We start from the raw sequence: 18,013 nt of genomic DNA, 5'->3' as shown, positions 1-18,013 counted from the left end.
TTTCTGCTGTCATAGTCATGTTGTTCTCACTTAAATTCTTCATTCAGGTGAAGTATTGGGCTTCGAAAATCTGGTGTTCAGCATATTTGAATTTGTTCATGCCTTGCTGGAAAACAACAAATTTAAGAGCACGGTGAAGAAGGCCTTGCCAGAGCTGATCTATTACATCCTACTTTACATGCAGATCACAGAGGAGCAGGTGAGCACATTTGCCTAGTGTAGGAAGCAAATGAGAGATTTGAAAGGGCTAGTGTTGTAGGTAGCATTTTGGTGGATGGAAGCTGCTAGAATAGGCTGTTTTGTCACTCTGCTATGCCAGGAATTAGGGCAATTGCCACAAAATGTTTTGCTTTGGTAAGTTGGATAGTTGATGAAGAATTATTCTGTGAAAATGGGGATTATGGTGCTGAAAGTGATAACTAGGTTCATTTGATAGTGAGGAGATTGCTATCAGGGTGGTACAACTCAGTGAAATTCTGCATGCCTCTTGGCCTCCCAAACCAGACAGCTGTCTCCAGTTTCTCTTGTTTAGGTAGCCATGCATAAAAAGAGGCACTCTGTTAAAGATTCATCTGCTTCTCCCATTCCTCATCTATAAGTAAAGTCTTCTGTGCAGCGATGATTACAGGTCAGTCAGTCAGTCCTGTCAAATTCTGATCTTGAACGAGGAAGCAAAAGAGCAAGATGAATTTAGAACAGGGAGGGGCCTCTTCTCTTTCAAGCTTTGCTCTGATTACATAAATAAAAGATTGAGATTTATAGGAAGAAAGAGAAGTACTGACTTGCACAGAGTCCTTTGGCTTAAGCTGGAATGTTTCCTTCTGATGCCTGAGCTTGATGCCCGTGTAAAGGGCAGGGAGCTGTCAGTCTAACGCCTTTATTCCCATGAAGAGTGCAACAGAAAGCACTATCCAGTCCACAAAGTCTGCTCGATCTTTTTTAGGTGTTTTATATTTTGTGGAGTATGAACTGGAGTATATGCATTAAAAAAAAAAAATGAAGAAGGTTTTGAGGATATTGTAAGGAAGAGAAAATTCTGAAAGCAATGTTATAACACTGAGACTACTATCTTTTTTCCCTCTTTCAGATAAAAGTTTGGACTGCAAACCCGCAACAGTTTGTGGAGGATGAAGATGATGATACCTTCTCCTATACAGTGAGGATTGCTGCACAGGATCTGTTGCTGGTATGGAAAATTGTTCCACACTTAGAAGCAAACAAAATACACGCAAAAACTTAATGCAAGTGAAAAAGAAGAGTTGATGTGACCTGTACTCATAGTCTTTGGTTATTTAACTTCAGGTGGGGCAGTTAGTGAAAAGAGCAGCTTTCAAAAGTCTTTACAAATAAGCATTATCACTTCCTTCCGCACAGGCTGTGGCTGCTGATTTCCAAAATGAGAGCGCAACCGCTTTGGCTGCAGCAGCTACGAGACACTTGCAAGAAGCTGAGCAGGCTAAAAACAGTGGTGCTGAGCACTGGTAAGGAGATGGGCAGCAGACAAGACACTGGTGGCTAGGCAGGCTCTTCCACAGCACTGGATGCGAGTTAATCTTAAGGATGAAACTTGAGAGCTTTTGATACAAAGAAGAAGGAAAAGGAAGTGCAGCAGTTCTCAATCCATATGCAGAGTTTTTCATGTGGAATATTTTCAGCATTTTTTTTTTTTAGCACAAACTAGCTGTCCCCAGGCTCCTTTCCTCCTGAAAGTCCCTGGAAATGTATCGTTGAACTATAGTTAAAATTGTATGTGTCCTGAAGAGAAATTGCCTGCCTAGCAGTTAATTAAGCTCAAAGTTTCAGGCTTATTTTATACTTGATGCAAAGAAGAGATTTGGGTGCTCTTTGCAGATGTACGTGTTCAGTTTTGAAACTTCGAGTGCAATTTCTAATGTTATTGAGTATAAGAGAGAATCCTAATTTAAGGAAAACCTAGTTGCTGTTCCAGTGCAGAATTCATTTCAGAATGAATTAATTCAGTGTCTGTGCTTATTTTGAATATTAGATTAGCTGCTCTTTATAAAAAGAGCAGTATCTGAAAGTCCGAGAAATCAGACCCTACGTGTGCTCCCCCTTCCTGCAAAAATGCACCATTAATCTCTGTATTCTTTGAATTTGTTAAATTTAAAGTATATTTCCTGTACATCAAGAAAGATTTGTGGTGGGCTTCTGCTTCACAGGAAAACAAAAGGGGGATTGTTATTTTCCCCAAATGCTATTTCATCATAATTATCAAAGTTTATTGCAAATTAAAATCATTTCTGTACTTGATATCGCAGTGCCTCAGAGAATAAAATAATCAAGCAAGGCACAGCTGGAGATCTAAGCCTTCATACTAGATTCTCATGGTCTTTCATTTTGATTTTATTATACAAACAAAAAGCATTACAATAAGTAGTGTTTACTGAACCATTATTTTAGAATGTGTTTGAGAAAGCTGCCTRTCTGTGATGAGACTCTGAGTCCTCCATCCTGGAGGTTTTTGAATATTCATTTCTTTCAAGCCCCGTTCCCCCTATGTGGGAATCCAGATGATCCTTGTGGTAGCCTCGGCCAGAAAATCTTAATTATTTCGCTTTATGGAGGTGATGGTGGTGAGAAAAAGGTTTCCGAATTCTTCTGCAGGTGGAAGATACACGAAGCTTGTATGCTGGCCCTGGGCTCTGTGAAATCTATTATTACAGACAGTGTGAAGAATGGTAGAATACACTTTGATATGCACGGCTTCCTGACAAACGTSGTTCTCGCAGACCTAAACCTTTCAGGTGCGTCGCTCCTTGCCATTACTCAGTAACTGCTGAGCACCACATGCTTGGAAATATCTTACAGGTGGAAGTGTGGGATGTGTTGGGATGCTGCATGTGTATGGCACTGTGAAATGCAGCGGGGTGCATTGTGCAGAGCTCCTGGAGTCACTATAGACACTTCTTAGAGAACTTCTGTTTTTTCTTTACTGATGGTAATCAACCAAATAAAATATTTGCTGCTCTTAGTACTTAGAAGAAAAAAAAATCCTCTATTGCTGTGCATCTTGCTTGCAGTTTTTGATGTTTTTGTCCTAAAACAGATAAAAAGGTGTTTGCAGGGCTAGAAATAATGGCAGTGAGATGATGAGAGATAGTAAGCACTGAAATTTGAGGGTAGCCTGAAGAGATAAGGACAGTTCAGCCTGAAAAGATAGGAGGGTAGGGATGATAAAGATACCTCAGAGCGTAAATGTAGAACAGGTGATTTACTCACTCTGCTCTTACTCTTTTTTTAAGCATTTGCTACATGCTGATGTTGGAGTAAACAAAATATTTTGACCCAGATTAATAAGAATTACTGGAAAAAAGTTTTCATTCTCTTTTTACTTTTCTTCCAAAGGCCAGGAAAACATATACTCATTCAAATGTAACTGACACATGAGCTTTTTTTTTTTTTTTTTTTTTTTTTTTTTTTTTTTTTTTTTTTTTTTTTTTTTTTTTTTTTTTTTTTTTTTTTTTTTTTTTTTTTTTTTTTTTNTTGTTGTTGTTGTTGTTAAATTACGCTTTGAAATCTGAATCTTCTTTGTGAGCCAACGATCTTTATATTCCCTCATGGTAGTCTTCTGTTTCATATTTTATTTTGTTAATGGGATGACAAAGTTGTGGATAACGAATGGAAGCAGCTAAGTGTCAAAATCATTAAAACGGATTCCAGAATGGTTTTGATATTTTTTTTGTTTCAGTGTCCCCTTTTCTCCTGGGTCGTGCTCTGTGGGCTGCCAGTCGTTTTACTGTAGCTATGTCGCCAGAACTAATCCAGCAGTTCCTGCAAGCGACCGTCAGTGGCCTGCACGAGACCCAGCCTCCCTCTGTCCGAATCTCTGCAGTCAGAGCTATCTGGGGGTAAGTGCACACTAGAATATCCTGAACCCCCGGGGATAGGCAATGTCAACGACACTTAAAACTGGTATTTCCATAGTGTTTCTACCCCAAATCTATCTTCTTTCCTTTACATTGAAGGGATAATGAATAAATAAGAGCTGACATTTAGATAATTTTGAAATGGTTTTGTCCTCCCTTGTAGAACCTGTTAGTTAGAAGTTAGCARGCAGTGATTCTCTCACTTGGATCACATTCTTCTTTCTAAAAGTTTTCCAAGTTTTCTCCATTGATGGCAGATCTCAGGAAAGATCTTTTTATGAAGATGAGGAGAAAGCTGGTAACATTTGATTCACCTCTGCCATCAAGAAATAGAATTGGGAGAAAGGATAACTGGGCTGTTCGGAGATCAAAGAAGCAGTAGATTGAAGGGAGGAAARAACCTTAAGGCAATGAATGTAGGAAAGAAAAATGATTGGAATGAAATAACYTTTTATAAAGCCTCTGTTAGTACTATGAATCCCTTTTAATACCTACTGTATGCATTTTTGTATCACGAATTTCTTGTCTAGCTACTGTGACCAGTTGAAGATCTCTGAGAGCACCCATGTGTTGCAGCCTTTCCTTCCTAGCATTCTTGATGGGCTCATCCACTTGGCAACTCAGTTCAGTTCAGAGGTGCTAAACCTGGTGATGGAGACACTCTGCATTGTCTGTACAGTAGACTCAGCATTTACTGCAAGCATGGAGAACAAAATCTGCCCCTTCACGATTGCAATCTTTCTGAAATACAGCAATGGTATGCATTCGAATTGCACTTTCCAAGTACAGTTGTTATAGCTAATGAATCCTGGTCAAGCTTATCATTGCATTTAAAAGCATGCTGAAAACTTAATAAATAACCAAATAACCAAGTGAATATTGATTCATATGGTTAAGTTAGGGAAATTGCTGCTTTGCTTATTTGAAGCAGCCGTAGCAGAAGTTGAGCTATGTGTGTTAGCGTGTTTTAGTACATGGTGCTTTCTCTCTCCAGATCCAGTTGTTGCCTCTCTTGCCCAAGATATCTTTAAGGAACTAGCTCAGATAGAAGCCTGCCAGGGTCCAATGCAGATGAGGCTAATACCAACTCTCGTCAGCATCATGCAGGCCCCTGCTGACAAGATTCCTGCAGGGCTTTGTGCAGTAAGTGCTCTAGCGGTACATGGTCTTAGCTGGAGATGATTCCCTGTCCTTCCACACACAGGATGGTTGACATGCAAAGAACAGAAAAGTTGCTTTTCTGCTGCTGTGGGACAGTGACCTCGGTGCTTCAGAGGCTTCTTTGTGAAAAGAGGGCAACCTGCAGGTGGGGGGAGATGCTCCCAAAAGTTGGCTTTAAATTCTGTTCCGGTGGACTGCTGGCTGCCTGTGCAGGGTGCCCTTAGTTATTTTGCTTTTGACATCATTGTCAAAGTTGTCACAAGTGACAATTTCTCCTTTTTGGGGCAACGTTTACCTGCAGAGAGCCCGACTATAGTTCCTTGCACTGTTTTTCTTGAGACTTTAGAGTATCATGTGTGTATAAATTACCATAGATAATTATACAGGTTTATCCTTTCTTTAAAAAGTCCATTTATAAAAGATTAAGCCTTTACTGGGTGGAAAATTTATATGCTATTTAGGGCATCTCTATCAGTATACTAGTAATCTGGCTATGACTRTATCAGTCACCTAGTAGGTAATTAAATGGGTATAAACTAAATGGAACARATCAGCAACTAGCTGTACTGGCTCAACATTTCTCAGACTGTACTGATTAGCAGTCATCTGGATACTGTTCATCACTGGGACTGCATGCCACGTTAAGTGTGCTTCTCTTCATGTCCAAACAGCTTTGGAATTACCAAATGTGCTGAATCTTGTATCTGGGTCAAATATAGTGGCTTTTATGACTCCAAAATATGCTGCTAAAAATATTGTAGTATGTAAAATTGGGATGTGATTTCCGTACTGGATCACATCCTTTCATCTTTGTTGCTTGCAGAACTGGTAGGAAATGCTGACTTAGCATCCTAATAACAGTGCTTTTGTTGCTTTCTCCTTTCAGACTTCTATTGATATATTGACCACAGTCGTGAGACATACGAAACCTCCTCTGTCCCAGCTCCTGATCTGCCAAGCATTCCCTGCAGTGGCTCAGTGCAGCTTGAACACAGATGACAATGCTACTATGCAGGTAATAATGTGGGCAGCAGCAGCAAGGCTTGCAGAGCCAGTGGAGTCCAAGACGGGTGTCCATGTCACACACCTGCTATTCTTGGCTTTACTTGCCAGTAGCCGTGTTGGCAAACGCCGCAGGAGTGTGTACCACGTCTAGCTTGTCATTAAAGCATTGCTGTTCCAGAACTGCAGTGACTTTTACTGATCATTCCATAATTTGGAGGGTGAGAGGAGATTAGACAAGCAGCCTTGATCTTTGTTTCAGGCTTCTGGATTGCGCTTTTCCCCTTGATGATTAATGTTTTCATGGCACCTATTACTGGAAGAGCCTGTATGCAGAAATATTCTCAGGCATGGGCTGAGCAAAGGATTCTGAACTGTGTTTTGCTTCTAGATTTTTTTTTTAATATATTCTTTCAGGTGGGAAAAGATGGGGAAGGAAGAGGTTTATTTATTTATTTTCTTCCCCTGTTTTGCCATCACAGTGAAGGGAAGGGGTAAAAATAAAAACTACCCTGATGCCTTAGCCAGAAAGGAGTGTTGAGTGGGACAGAGACAGGGACCCTCTCAAATAGAGAGGGACAGTCTAATGCAATATTTTTCTCATTTAGAATGGTGGTGAGTGTCTACGTGCGTACGTCTCGGTGGCGCTGGAGCAAATCGCCCAATGGCACGATGAGCAAGGCCACAACGGCTTGTGGTATGTGATGCAGGTGGTGAGCCAGCTGCTAGATCCAAGGACCTCGGAATTCACTGCTGCCTTTGTGGGCAGACTAGTCTCCACATTAATTTCCAAAGCTGGAAGTGAGCTGGGAGAGAATCTGGACCAGATCCTGAGAGCTATCTTGAGCAAAATGCAGCAAGCGGAGACGCTCAGCGTAATGCAGGTGAGAAGGCTGGACCCCAAGAAGAACAGGCAAAAAATGTCAGGGAGAAGAAATTTTTAAAAATATATTTATATTTATATATTTATTTTTATTTATTTATAAAAATAAAATATTATATGTATAATGCCCTGCCAATGGCTACACTTTTCAGTTTCTAGACCCAAAGCCTCCAGCCCTAAATGTCACTCTTAGTTTCATATTTAAGGAAACATTCTCAGCTATTAAATTATGCACAGCTAATATTTCCTTTTCTCTCACAGTCCTTGATTATGGTGTTTGCTCACTTGGTTCACTCGCAACTGGAACCACTCTTGGAGTTTCTGTGTAGTCTCCCYGGACCAACTGGCAAACCAGCCCTGGAGTTTGTCATGGCTGAGTGGATGAGCCGCCAGCACTTGTTCTATGGGCAGTATGAAGGCAAAGTCAGGTAGGATATCTGCTGAGCATAAACCGTGCATAATGGTATCTGACTGATCMTCCCATTGCAGTTGAGAGTGTGAAGGGAAGGGAAGCTGATTCAGACTTGGGTTAGTGCCAGCATTGGGTGGAATTGCTTTCCTTTTTTCTTTCTTTCTCTTTTCTTTTTTTCTTTCCTCCTCCCTCCCCGTGTTGTCAGCTCCACTCAGGAGAGCTGTGGTAACTGGAGCAATCTCTGATCTTCCTCTAAGTGCTTCCCTCGCTGCTTGACGTTTCTGCGCTGAGACAGTGTGACCCAAGTGGGAAGGGGTGTTTCTTGCAAGCACACGAGTGCTTTTGAGTTGGAAACCCTCAACAGAGAYGAGAAGAGCTTCTAAAAAGGAAGTTACCTTTGTGGACTATTGTAGAGCTTCAGGGCACTTTTGAGGGCTTCCGAACAGAGGCTGGTGATTCCTTGTAGATTTAAGGTGCTCTTCAAAGTCAGTAGAGAAATGAACTGTCGTTTTCTTTTTGCTGTAGAAGCACATTTGTGTTTTGGAGAGGCTGGCTGCTCTTTTCCAAAGCACAAAATGCTCTGTGTTAAAACTTGCAGGAACTGCTATCTTGAGTTTTTATSGAATTTCAAGCCTAGCAGACCTCTGCTAAAGGACTCCCCATCCGTTACCCACTTACTGTTGTTAYAAAGTCGCAAAATAGCGTGTAAAAAAAAATAGTAAGAAAAAAAGTGTGCTTAAAATTGAAGTTCATGAATGACCATGCTGAATAGAGATGCTTTTATATAGTGCATCAGGTATACCTTGGTCTATTCTGCTATTGGGTTACCCTGAGTAAGGGAAAGGGTCTTGGTTTTCTTTTTCGTGTATCTGTTTTCCCTTGTGCTTGGTCTGTTTTGTCCCTTAAGGGCGGTTGTTGTCTGAGAGCAGAGTTGTCTGCAAGATCCCCTGAGGCTGCTTATGGCTACAGAAACAGCAAAAGCTGAAGCTAACAGGCAAAACAATGTTGAATTCTTTGCTGTACACTTCTCCATACTGTGTCCAAGCTTAGAGCTGTTTGTGTATCTGTGCTGTATTAAACGCTTTATTAGGGGTTATTTGCAGTAATGATCATAGTGCATTATAAAATACTAGGCATTTTCTAGATACTAAAGAAAAGCAGTGCCTCCCAGAGGATCCTGCTCAGGGACAGACAAGCAGAAGCCAGTAACAGGAAAATAAAATGTGCTAATAGTAGGGAAATCTTCAGGAGAGGAGTCCAATTTCAGTCCATACTGAAGCAGGGAAAACAGAAGAGCTCTGTAATGGTTATTCTAGGCAAAAGCATAGGAGCCAGGGACCTCCAGGTGTTTTGTCTGGAGGGACACGTTCCCTAGTGCCAGTCTCTGGTGAAAGCCAGGCAGTGGGGAGAGGTGCTGATCTGTGACTTGTTTTTTATGTCCTGCTCTCTAGCTCTGTAGCACTGTGCAAACTCCTTCAGTAYGGCATCAACACGGAGGACAAGCGACTTCAGGACATCAGGGTGAAGGGGGAAGAAATATTTAATATGGATGAGGGAATACGGACGCGATCAAAGTCGGCCAAAAGTAAGTTTTGCCGCGTTTTTGTTTGTTTTTATAAAAAAAAAAACTGTTAGTAAATAGTGTGAAAAACCATAGACTAGATCTTCCAGATCTCCTGCAGGTTTTGGATATTCCCTGTAGAGGTGCATGCTGGTTTTGCTAGAGCTAATCCACACATCATGTGTTTCATGTACCTATTATTTGCCTTAATTTTGTCAGACTTTGTACTGGTACAAAGCAGAGGCCCATTTAAACTYGAGGGATTTGTGTGAAGACTAGATTAACAACTAGGGAAATAAATAGGAAAAATCCTAGGAGCTGAAGAGGCAAATGGGGGGTTGCAAAACAGCTGCTACCTTGTTTTCCTCCCTTTAAAAAGGGAAAAATCCCAGCAAAGCATTGTTTAGTCAGGCAGTAGAGTGGTAATTGTGAGCATCTGTGCACATAGTTAGAAGCCAGTACTCCCAACAAATATATATATATATAATATATATAATATATATATAGGAAACAGATTTTTACCCAAGTCTCCTCATAATTCAGTATGCTAGTTCTGATGCTGCAGTTCAAATCTTTGGAAATCTAACTGTGAGGCTATGCAAAAGGAATCTTATGGTTCCTTCTTCCTGCCAACCTGGAAATTCTGCTGGTATACAGTGAATTTTAACAGTGAAATTTTAAAAAGTGACCAAAACAAATTTGGCTTTAAGATTTTTATTAWTTTTTTTAATTATTTTATTGTGTGTATGAATATATATTTATATTTTACTTTCTTTATTGTAGATCCTGAACGCTGGACAAACATTCCTTTATTAGTAAAAATCTTAAAATTAATAATAAATGAACTCTCTAATGCAATGGAGGCAAATGCATCTAGACAGACAACTGCAGACTGGAGTCAAGGTAAACACCAGGGTTGGTTTTCCCTCTTTGCATGGCCTAAAACCACTTGCCCAGTTAGCAAAAATATTTAATRTCTTCAGAAACATTTACAGTAGTAAACAACTGGTTATACTAAATATCATAGCTGTAATTAGAAAGGTTTAAATGGTGATCCATGATCCAAAGGATAGGATAAGTCAGTGTTATCTGTTCTTAGAACTGACAATTATTTCTAGCCAGTCTGTCTGGAAGATGGGATCTGGCCGTATGCCTGTAAAGGAAAATCATCCTTGCTCAGAGTATTCCCCTTCCTTCCTCCCTACTTTGGTCCTACTTCCTTGCTGCTTCCTTTTGCCAGTCCCAGCTGTTGTCAAGCACTTGTTTCAAAGGAATAATAATGGTGTCTGCAGGGAGGTTTGCCTGGAAACTATATAGTCTCTTACGGGCTGATTGATGGGTTGGATGTGTAGGATTTTGTTCATCAACCAGTAATTTGTGTTTTCTAAACAGATGATTCAAATGACATGTGGGAGGATCAGGAAGAGGATGAGGAGGAAGATGAAAACATAGCAGGACAGTTCTTATCAGATATTCTTTCCACAAACAAGTATGGTAAGTTAYATCTGTAAAGTGCTAAACAAAAATAGAATAGATTATTTTCAACTCAGAAGTTTTTTTCCTAGATAGCAGCTCAATAAAGACTTCAGGTTGGGAAGGGAATTACACTGGAATTTTGAAGAAGGATCTTTTTCTGGGGAAAAAAAAGAGCATGTCCTTGAATTCTACTTTTTCCATATGCAAGTTCAAAAATTGTGTAGACTTTTGTGTTTCTTTGAAGTTCATAGATGTAACTTTTAAAGAGAAAATTAATGCTCGAAGATGTAGATGTGGCCTTGAAATGTGTCAGAGTGGAGGACAAACTCACTGGTGGAATGATCTTGAGAARTACTTTCAGTGTAAAGGCGAGGGAGTGGATGCAATACCTCCCTCAGCTCCCCAGGCTGCCTGTAACCTTAGAGAACCCCCCAGGGAAATAGGATAAAGGAGACTTGTTTACTGCAGCAGCAGCACAGAAATGCAAATGGAGGGTAAGATTACAGGGTAAGATAATGGTGCATGTAACGAGCAACAAACTGCTCTGGCATCTCCTGTATGGCAGGTCTCATCTTTGCATTCCTTGAGACTCGCACTGTGTCTCTTCTGGGTTTTTACTAACCCTGTAAACATGAGGGAATGTATTCTGGATACAGGAGTACATGCAGCACTAATGAAACCCCTTGCAGAGCCTTAGATCTTAGCGATAGTCTAAGCTTMGCGATAGCTTCTGGAAATATTTTGCTCTGTTCAGTGTTAAAACCTAACGATTCATCTCTGACAGATGAGGATTACTATGAAGATGATGAAGAGGATGATCCAGATGCATTAAAAGACCCTCTTTACCAAATAGATCTCCAGGTGATGCTCTAGAATGATTTTTTTCCTTGAATCTGATCTCTGTTGTTTTCTATAAAGTTTGTTTTCTTATGTTGTACTTAAAACTGCAAAGCCCTGCTGATAGCAAATAACAATTGCTAGCCTGAATGTACTCAGTTCATGGAAATTGCTTTGGAAAGAGCTCTGAGTATCCAAAGAATATCTTGAGGCATTGCTTCTTATTGCGGCAATATCTATAATTTGGAGACATGAATCAACAACGCTTTATGGACAGAGGGGTTGAGCCTCTTCTACCCCTGAGCTTCTCAGCTCTTTGAGATCAAAAGCTGGTGGAGACTGAACGTTCCAGAACTTAATACACCATGTAGAGAGGCTCCTGTGCAGTCACAGTGCCCGGGCAATGCTTTCCTCCTGCTTTTTATCACCACCTGCAAGCTGTTTATGAGCCTTTGCTTCCTCTCTTCCTCTGCCTCCCTTCCTGTAATCCCTATGTTTTACTTGGGGTGTGTGATAGTTTTATCTCTTGACACATAAGAGGAACAGAAAGATGTGAGGTGATGCTAACTTGGTCTTTTTGTCTTCCTTTCAGGCCTATCTCACTGACTTCTTGTGTCAGTTTGCACAGCAGCCGTGCTATGCGATGTTTTCAGACCATCTCAATGAGAACGAGAAGCGAGTGTTGCAGGCCATTGGTATATAAACCCAATCACGAGACCATACAGATCATATCCGAACAATATTTTTCTGGCTTATTCCACGTTTTATGATTAAACATGAAACACTTTTTTTCAGTGTCCACCTGCCTGTTACAGGTGGATGAGGGGCCTCCTTGGCAAGTACTGAGCCTCGTCGTATCATGAATCTGCAAAGGGAAGGAGTACTAAGAAAGCAGCAAAGACAGAAGTCTGTTGAGCTTTGCACGTTGGTCTCACCATGGGAGCACTTTCATTTTACACAGTCATGTTCCAGGAGTTCTTAAACAAAATGTGTCCTTAAATATTTTTAAGAGCACACTGTCTCTGCCTGGGAGGAGGCACTTACTGAGTTTCACACAGCACAGATGGACAGAGAAAGGAATCGGGCCACTATCACATTGCTTGGATGTATCTTGAGAAATTGGAAGGTTGTTCCTCTTTGCGCTCACATAACACATACAGGGTAAATATCTGGATCTTACAGTTTGACTTCTTTTTATAGAACTATAGACTCTCTTGTCAGAGATGCCTGAATGACATGGAACCTGTTTACAGGGGTATGGTTGGGAAGCTGAGACAATAAAAATAAATGCATATCTTCTTTCCTCCTGTGGATGGAGCTTTGTTGCTCACATCTACTCTCTAGTCCCATGGGAGCAGTTCGTTACTAACGCTTTTGTGTGCACATGCTGAAAGGAAGCTGCCCCTTAGCTCTGGTTCCTGTGACCTGTGGCTACTAAAGACTTTGGTTTTATGGAACACAGGGAGCCACAGGTTTTTTTAGGGGGGAAAATAATTATATTTAATGTGTTTGCTCCATAACAGCCACTCTGATCTACTTTGCTTCCTTCACACTCCCATATGTATTTTTATAGAGTGGTAAAATAACACTTAAAAATTGATTTACCCCTAAGAACAGTGTGATGTATCTCACGACACCTCTCTGCCTTGGGTTCCCCCTTGGGGAAAATKAAAATAAAACTATTAAAATATACACTGGTATCCTTCTTATCAAACAGATTTGAAAGGAAATCATCCTTGTTTCCTGAAATCACTTCTTAAGGAAATCTCCTTCATCTGGAGGTTGTTAGGGTATTTCACAGGAGTCATTTGGAGAGAAAGGGAGTCCTGTAATGGTTACATCATCTTCTGCTTCAAAGAAAAAGGGTGACCCATTATAGAGTTTCCTTTCTTCAGAAAGGTGCTTGCTGTTCCTTTGTGGAATAAAATGCTTTGACATTGTATCTAAAAGCTTCTAAAAAGCTGGAGTATTTATGCATCTTACTGGTCTAAGTTTGCATATGGCTTTTCACTTTTTTTTTTTTTTTTTTTAAACAGAAGCGGGTGACAGGTTAAGTTTTTAGCAAAGATGGCACAATTGGTCTAGCATAATGGGATAATGAGAAAATATTGCTAAGTCATAAAACTGACATTGCATCCCCTGTCACCCCACAACCCTTCATTTTGTGCCTGAGAGTAGGCAGGAATAGAGGGGATCACATGTCTCACTACATGCCCATAGACTTCTCTCTCCTATCCTTACTTTCCCAATAGTTTTCTAGGAATAACTCCATGGAAAGTAGAATTTATGAAGCCTGATTTTATTTTCTTGTGGCTTTGTCTGGATTAGCCTGTGTCTAAAGAGGTATGAGGACTGATGGAAAGTTTCCATGCAGTTGAGTCTCTCTTTCTTCCCTGTGGAACCTCTAGTGTATAAAACTATATAATTAAATTTGGTGCCCTGGCCTTCCCTTTCCTGTGTGCTCTGCTGTGGCTCTGTCTCCTTGCTCGTCTTTCTTAATTCCTGCACGTCTTCTAGGAATTTTGTTTGAAATAAATGTCTCATGGTTTTGGCTGAAATGGACTGACAAGTTAAACTAAGCAGTGCAGTCTCATGAGGACGATGAAAAATAGATGGCTGCAGTGCTGATAACTGTACAAAGGATCGACCGAACGTCCTCAAGAGTGACCAGTCCCGACAAGGGAAGCGACAGGACCCTCTTAGCTAGGTGATGCTCCTCCATGGAGTGTCAGAATGGGCCTAGTTGTGAGCCAGTAGAACTGAAGAGTGAAAACCAAATCTAAGTAGTTATTGCAAGCTACAGAATTAAAAGGACGTATCAAATATTTGCCCTATTAACTGACTGCAGGACTTGAAAACAAGTGTTTGTTATTTGATTTAAGCAAACACAACCTTTAAAAGCACCTGGGTGTGTTTCGGGCATCAGTAAGGGTGGGACCATGTGCAAGTCTTGCTGGTCTGGGCTTTGTGGAGAGGGRCAGGGGGCTTCACGTGCCTCCAGGTGGAAGTTGACTTGTGTATCTTAATTGTGCTTGCTTTATTCATCCTTAAGGGCTATCAAGTTGGATGACAAGTTCAAGCAAAAACATGAGAAATGCGAGTGCAGCTTAGCACTGCTGCTGCATTCCTCATCCCAAGCTGTAGCTAAGGGTTTCTTTGGAATAGCAAAATGCCATGAGTAAGTGATAAGCAGTGTCTTGTTGAGTTCCTCTGGAAGTGCCTCCTTGTGGTGGTTGGAAGCTGCTCTGTGGTTTGCACGTATCAAGTGCWCGCTCTTCCTGGGAGTGGTGACATGAGATGGGAAGGACTGGGGGGAAGACGGTGGCTTTGGGGAGCTAGTGCCCTGCGCTGTCCTTCTTGCCACGTTGATTTGCGTGCACCCACAGGGCCCCTGCCAGCAGAGCGGGGTGACATTGCTGCTGTGTGCTGATGAATGAGGTGGTCCTTGACCTATAGGCACGTTGTGGGGCAAGGGGGACAGGAACAGCCTCATTTTTCTGCAACGGGTGCTCTGCCACCGGCAAACCTGCGATATGTGGRCTGTTTACAGGCAAGAAATTCACTGCCTTGAGCTTCTCCTGGGAAAGGGGAGCCAGGAGCATGAGGTAAGGGCTGGAGATGAAATATGGTGAAATCTGACGCTGACGGGCAAAGGTCTGGTTGTCAGGAGGGGAAGGCKGTCTCACTGTTGAGAAGAAACTCGACTAATCATTGTTAGAAGTTCCTAACTCTGTGTTATCAAACATGAACTCCCTTTTAATACTTGAAAGTTGGGGTCAASGCAACTCCAGAGCATCCATAAGCCTTTACTGCTACAGAACCTGTGCCTGGCGTGTCCACGTCTCCCGTGTGAGCTCCGCTTTGAGGAGACACCAGCTGCATTTCCTCACGCTGGGTTTGGCCTTGGTGGAGTTGCACCAAGAGCCACAGCATGGAATTTGAATAGTGATTAGGCCAGCTGTGACCCTGGGACGAGACTTCACGCATCGTCCTGAGTGTGTTTGTTTGTTTTTGTATTAATAAAATCCTTTACTGTACAAACGTGTCTCGCCTCTGCCTTTCACAGGGCTGGGGATGGAGGGAAGAGTGTGGGGGTTGAGCCCGGGTGCAGCAGAGGCTTTGGGGTTGGCCTCTTGCTATGCACAGAGCTGGTTTGAGTGCTTCAGGCYGCCGCTGCCCCAAGCAGGAGCCCCTCTGGGAAGCCAAGGAGCTGTGCTTGATCCCCCCAGTGCTGGGGGCCGCCTGGAGCTTGGGCGACGTTAAAATGTCTCTCTAGCCAGGCCTGCAAGTGCCGGCGGCGGCGGGTCTCGAACGCGTGAACTTCCGCACCGCGGCGCCGCTACGTGCTGCCTTGGCAGGCTCTTCCCTCTCCCCCGCCCCCCGAGCGGGGCACGCCGGGAGCTGTAGTCTCGCCGCTGGGAAAGGGGCCGCGCCGGGAGCCGTAGCCGCGGGGCACGCCGGGAGCTGTAGTCCCGCGGCGGCGGGGCTGGCGCAGCCATGGCGGCGGCCGGGGCGCCGTCGGGCGGCGCGGGCCGCTCCAAGGTGGCGCCGAGCGTGGACTTCGATCACAGCTGCTCGGACAGCGTCGAGTACCTCACCCTCAACTTCGGGCCCTTCGAGACCGTGCACCGCTGGCGCCGCCTCCCGCCCTGCGACGAGTTCGTGGGGGCCCGGTGAGCGGCGGGGCGGCGGCGAGGGGCGGCGAGGGCAGGGGGGCCCGCCCGCGCTCACGGCCGCTCTCGCCCGCAGGCGCAGCAAGCACACCGTGGTGGCCTACCGGGACGCCATCTACGTGTTCGGCGGCGACAACGGGTAAGGCGGCGGGCGGCGGCGCCGCGGAGGGAGCGCGCCGGGCCGCAGCGCGCTCGGCCAACGCTCCCTCTCCGTCCGTCCCGCAGGAAGACGATGCTCAACGACCTGCTGCGCTTCGACGTGAAGGACTGCTCGTGGTGCAGGTGGGCCGCGCTCCCGCCCGCTGCCCGGCGCCYCGTGGCGATGCAGTCGGGAGCCCTCGCGGGCGCTCGGCGGGCGGCCTGAAGGCGGGCGGCCGGCCGGGGCCTGAGCGCCGCTCCCCTCGCTCTCGGCAGGGCCTTCACCACCGGCACGCCGCCCGCGCCGCGCTACCACCACTCCGCCGTGGTGCACGGGAGCAGCATGTTCGTGTTCGGTAAGACGGCGGCGCGGTGCGGCGCGCTGCGCTTGCCACGAGCCGTGCGCCCGTCCCTTCCAAACCGGGGAGACGGTTCCCATGAAGTGCCAAAGGATCGCACTCGGCTTACTCGGTTTGCCATGGCTGGTTGCGATTTCAACGTTAGCTTTGAAATCGTTCTGCTCGTTTGTCTAAAGATTTGCAGCTCGCTGCCACAGCAGTAGAAGCAAGGTTGRGGACGAGCCTCAGCATTCCTGGAGTCGAATGGCTTCTGCTTGAGTGATCTAAACTATCTTTTTTCTCATATATTGACTGCAAATATATGTGCTCTGTTGAAACAGTCTAATAAAAGTGTCATTGCCCAGGTGGCTACACTGGAGACATCTACTCCAATTCCAACTTGAAGAATAAGAATGATCTCTTTGAATATAAATTTGCAACTGGACAGTGGACAGAGTGGAAGACTGAAGGCAGGTAAGGAGCTGGTATTGTTGCCCCAGTCTTCAAAGAGACCTGGGTTTTAACCATCAAAGAGTAACGGTATCATGGAGGTACAGATAGTTACACAAKTAGAATAAAAACTGTAGGTCAGTGGGATGCTATGCTTTCCTCATCCAAGTTGCAGAAACTACCTTTTTTGTTCTGAAAAGTTTTTTCTGCAAGCCCTCCATTCTGGAGTGACCACAGGTTCTACACCTTTTGTTTCTGTGACAAGGCAGAGGAGCAAAAGAAATGATTTATTTTAAATTGTTTCTTTCTCAAGGATAGCAGAAACGTTATTGATCCTTATAGCTTCGGTTTAGTTTTATCCTAAGATGATTTGTATTTCAATCTGCAAATTTCTGTTTGAGGGCTTGTGTTTGRGAACGTGGCCTGGCTTTGGTGCATAACGGTAAGCTGTGTTTCTCCGAAAGCTCTCACTTGTAACGGGTGAATGCAGGGATAGGACTGCAAAGCAGAAAGCCATTTATTACATATTTTAAGCCTTTGAAACGAGCTTTTATTCTTATCCAACGTGTATTTTGGCTATCATGCAGATCCTTCTCATAGCACCTTTGCAGACCAGCTCAGCTACTTGTCTGTTTAACTTGTAAACCTCCTCAATTGCAGGCTGCCGGTTGCGAGGTCGGCTCACGGCGCGACCGTGTACAGCGACAAGCTGTGGATCTTTGCGGGATACGATGGCAACGCACGGTGGGTAACAGCATCGCTCCCCGCTTGCTCCTTGCTTTTTGTAACATCCCAGGCACTTACATTTCATCTCTGTTGAATATTTGTCTCTCCCAAGTGTTTTAAACACTTAACTGTGACTCAGTAAAGCTAACCTGTTGATGAGCGTTATAGATTTTGCAGTCCACCAGTTCATGTTTAAATGAATGTGCATTTCAAAAGTAAGAARCTTGTTGGCTCAGAATGTCTGTGGATGCGTAAATTGATAACCTCTTTGCTTGCAAAGATGATAAGCAATCTCTGAATGTGGTGGTAAACTTTTCTCAAAAGACCAGATTCTCATGTTGCTGCAGACCTAGAGGATAAAAGTAGGGAAGCGTCTGACACTTAGAAGAAAAAAAGCGTATGACTTGAAGTCATATGAAGTCATATGATGGAACAGAAAACAATATGCCGTCTTTTTCTCTGAAAAYAT

The 18,013-nt window shown here is 43.6% G+C and overlaps 2 protein-coding genes across 3 annotated transcripts in view; both read left to right on the top strand.

Moving 5' to 3' along the window:
- The window catches only part of IPO9 (importin 9), a 28,488-nt gene extending 15,631 nt beyond the window's left edge, over positions 1-12,857 (top strand). The window contains exons 10-24 of the mRNA XM_026053145.1: positions 48-199; positions 1,088-1,186; positions 1,375-1,481; positions 2,626-2,765; positions 3,710-3,869; positions 4,418-4,644; positions 4,882-5,030; positions 5,935-6,063; positions 6,659-6,934; positions 7,195-7,361; positions 8,797-8,930; positions 9,690-9,809; positions 10,299-10,400; positions 11,167-11,243; positions 11,812-12,857. Coding sequence (XP_025908930.1) covers positions 48-199; positions 1,088-1,186; positions 1,375-1,481; positions 2,626-2,765; positions 3,710-3,869; positions 4,418-4,644; positions 4,882-5,030; positions 5,935-6,063; positions 6,659-6,934; positions 7,195-7,361; positions 8,797-8,930; positions 9,690-9,809; positions 10,299-10,400; positions 11,167-11,243; positions 11,812-11,922 — 2,150 coding nt within the window. The 3' untranslated portion in view covers positions 11,923-12,857. The remainder of the gene's footprint in view (positions 1-47; positions 200-1,087; positions 1,187-1,374; positions 1,482-2,625; positions 2,766-3,709; positions 3,870-4,417; positions 4,645-4,881; positions 5,031-5,934; positions 6,064-6,658; positions 6,935-7,194; positions 7,362-8,796; positions 8,931-9,689; positions 9,810-10,298; positions 10,401-11,166; positions 11,244-11,811) is intronic.
- Positions 12,858-15,716: 2,859 nt separating this feature from the next.
- LZTR1 (leucine zipper like transcription regulator 1) overlaps positions 15,717-18,013 on the top strand; it is a 29,212-nt gene continuing 26,915 nt past the window's right edge. Inside the window, exons 1-6 of one of the 2 annotated variants that reach the window (XM_026053212.1) lie at positions 15,717-15,892; positions 15,969-16,031; positions 16,118-16,174; positions 16,307-16,386; positions 16,734-16,842; positions 17,479-17,562. In XM_026053212.1, coding sequence (XP_025908997.1) covers positions 15,717-15,892; positions 15,969-16,031; positions 16,118-16,174; positions 16,307-16,386; positions 16,734-16,842; positions 17,479-17,562 — 569 coding nt within the window. The remainder of the gene's footprint in view (positions 15,893-15,968; positions 16,032-16,117; positions 16,175-16,306; positions 16,387-16,733; positions 16,843-17,478; positions 17,563-18,013) is intronic. The other variant, XM_026053214.1, reaches the window with a different exon arrangement.

The sequence above is a fragment of the Nothoprocta perdicaria genome, unplaced genomic scaffold, assembly GCF_003342845.1.
Source record: "Nothoprocta perdicaria isolate Ctin4 unplaced genomic scaffold, notPer1 scaffold_97, whole genome shotgun sequence".
NCBI lineage: Eukaryota > Metazoa > Chordata > Aves > Tinamiformes > Tinamidae > Nothoprocta > Nothoprocta perdicaria.
This window is presented reverse-complemented; position numbering and strand designations above follow the sequence as displayed.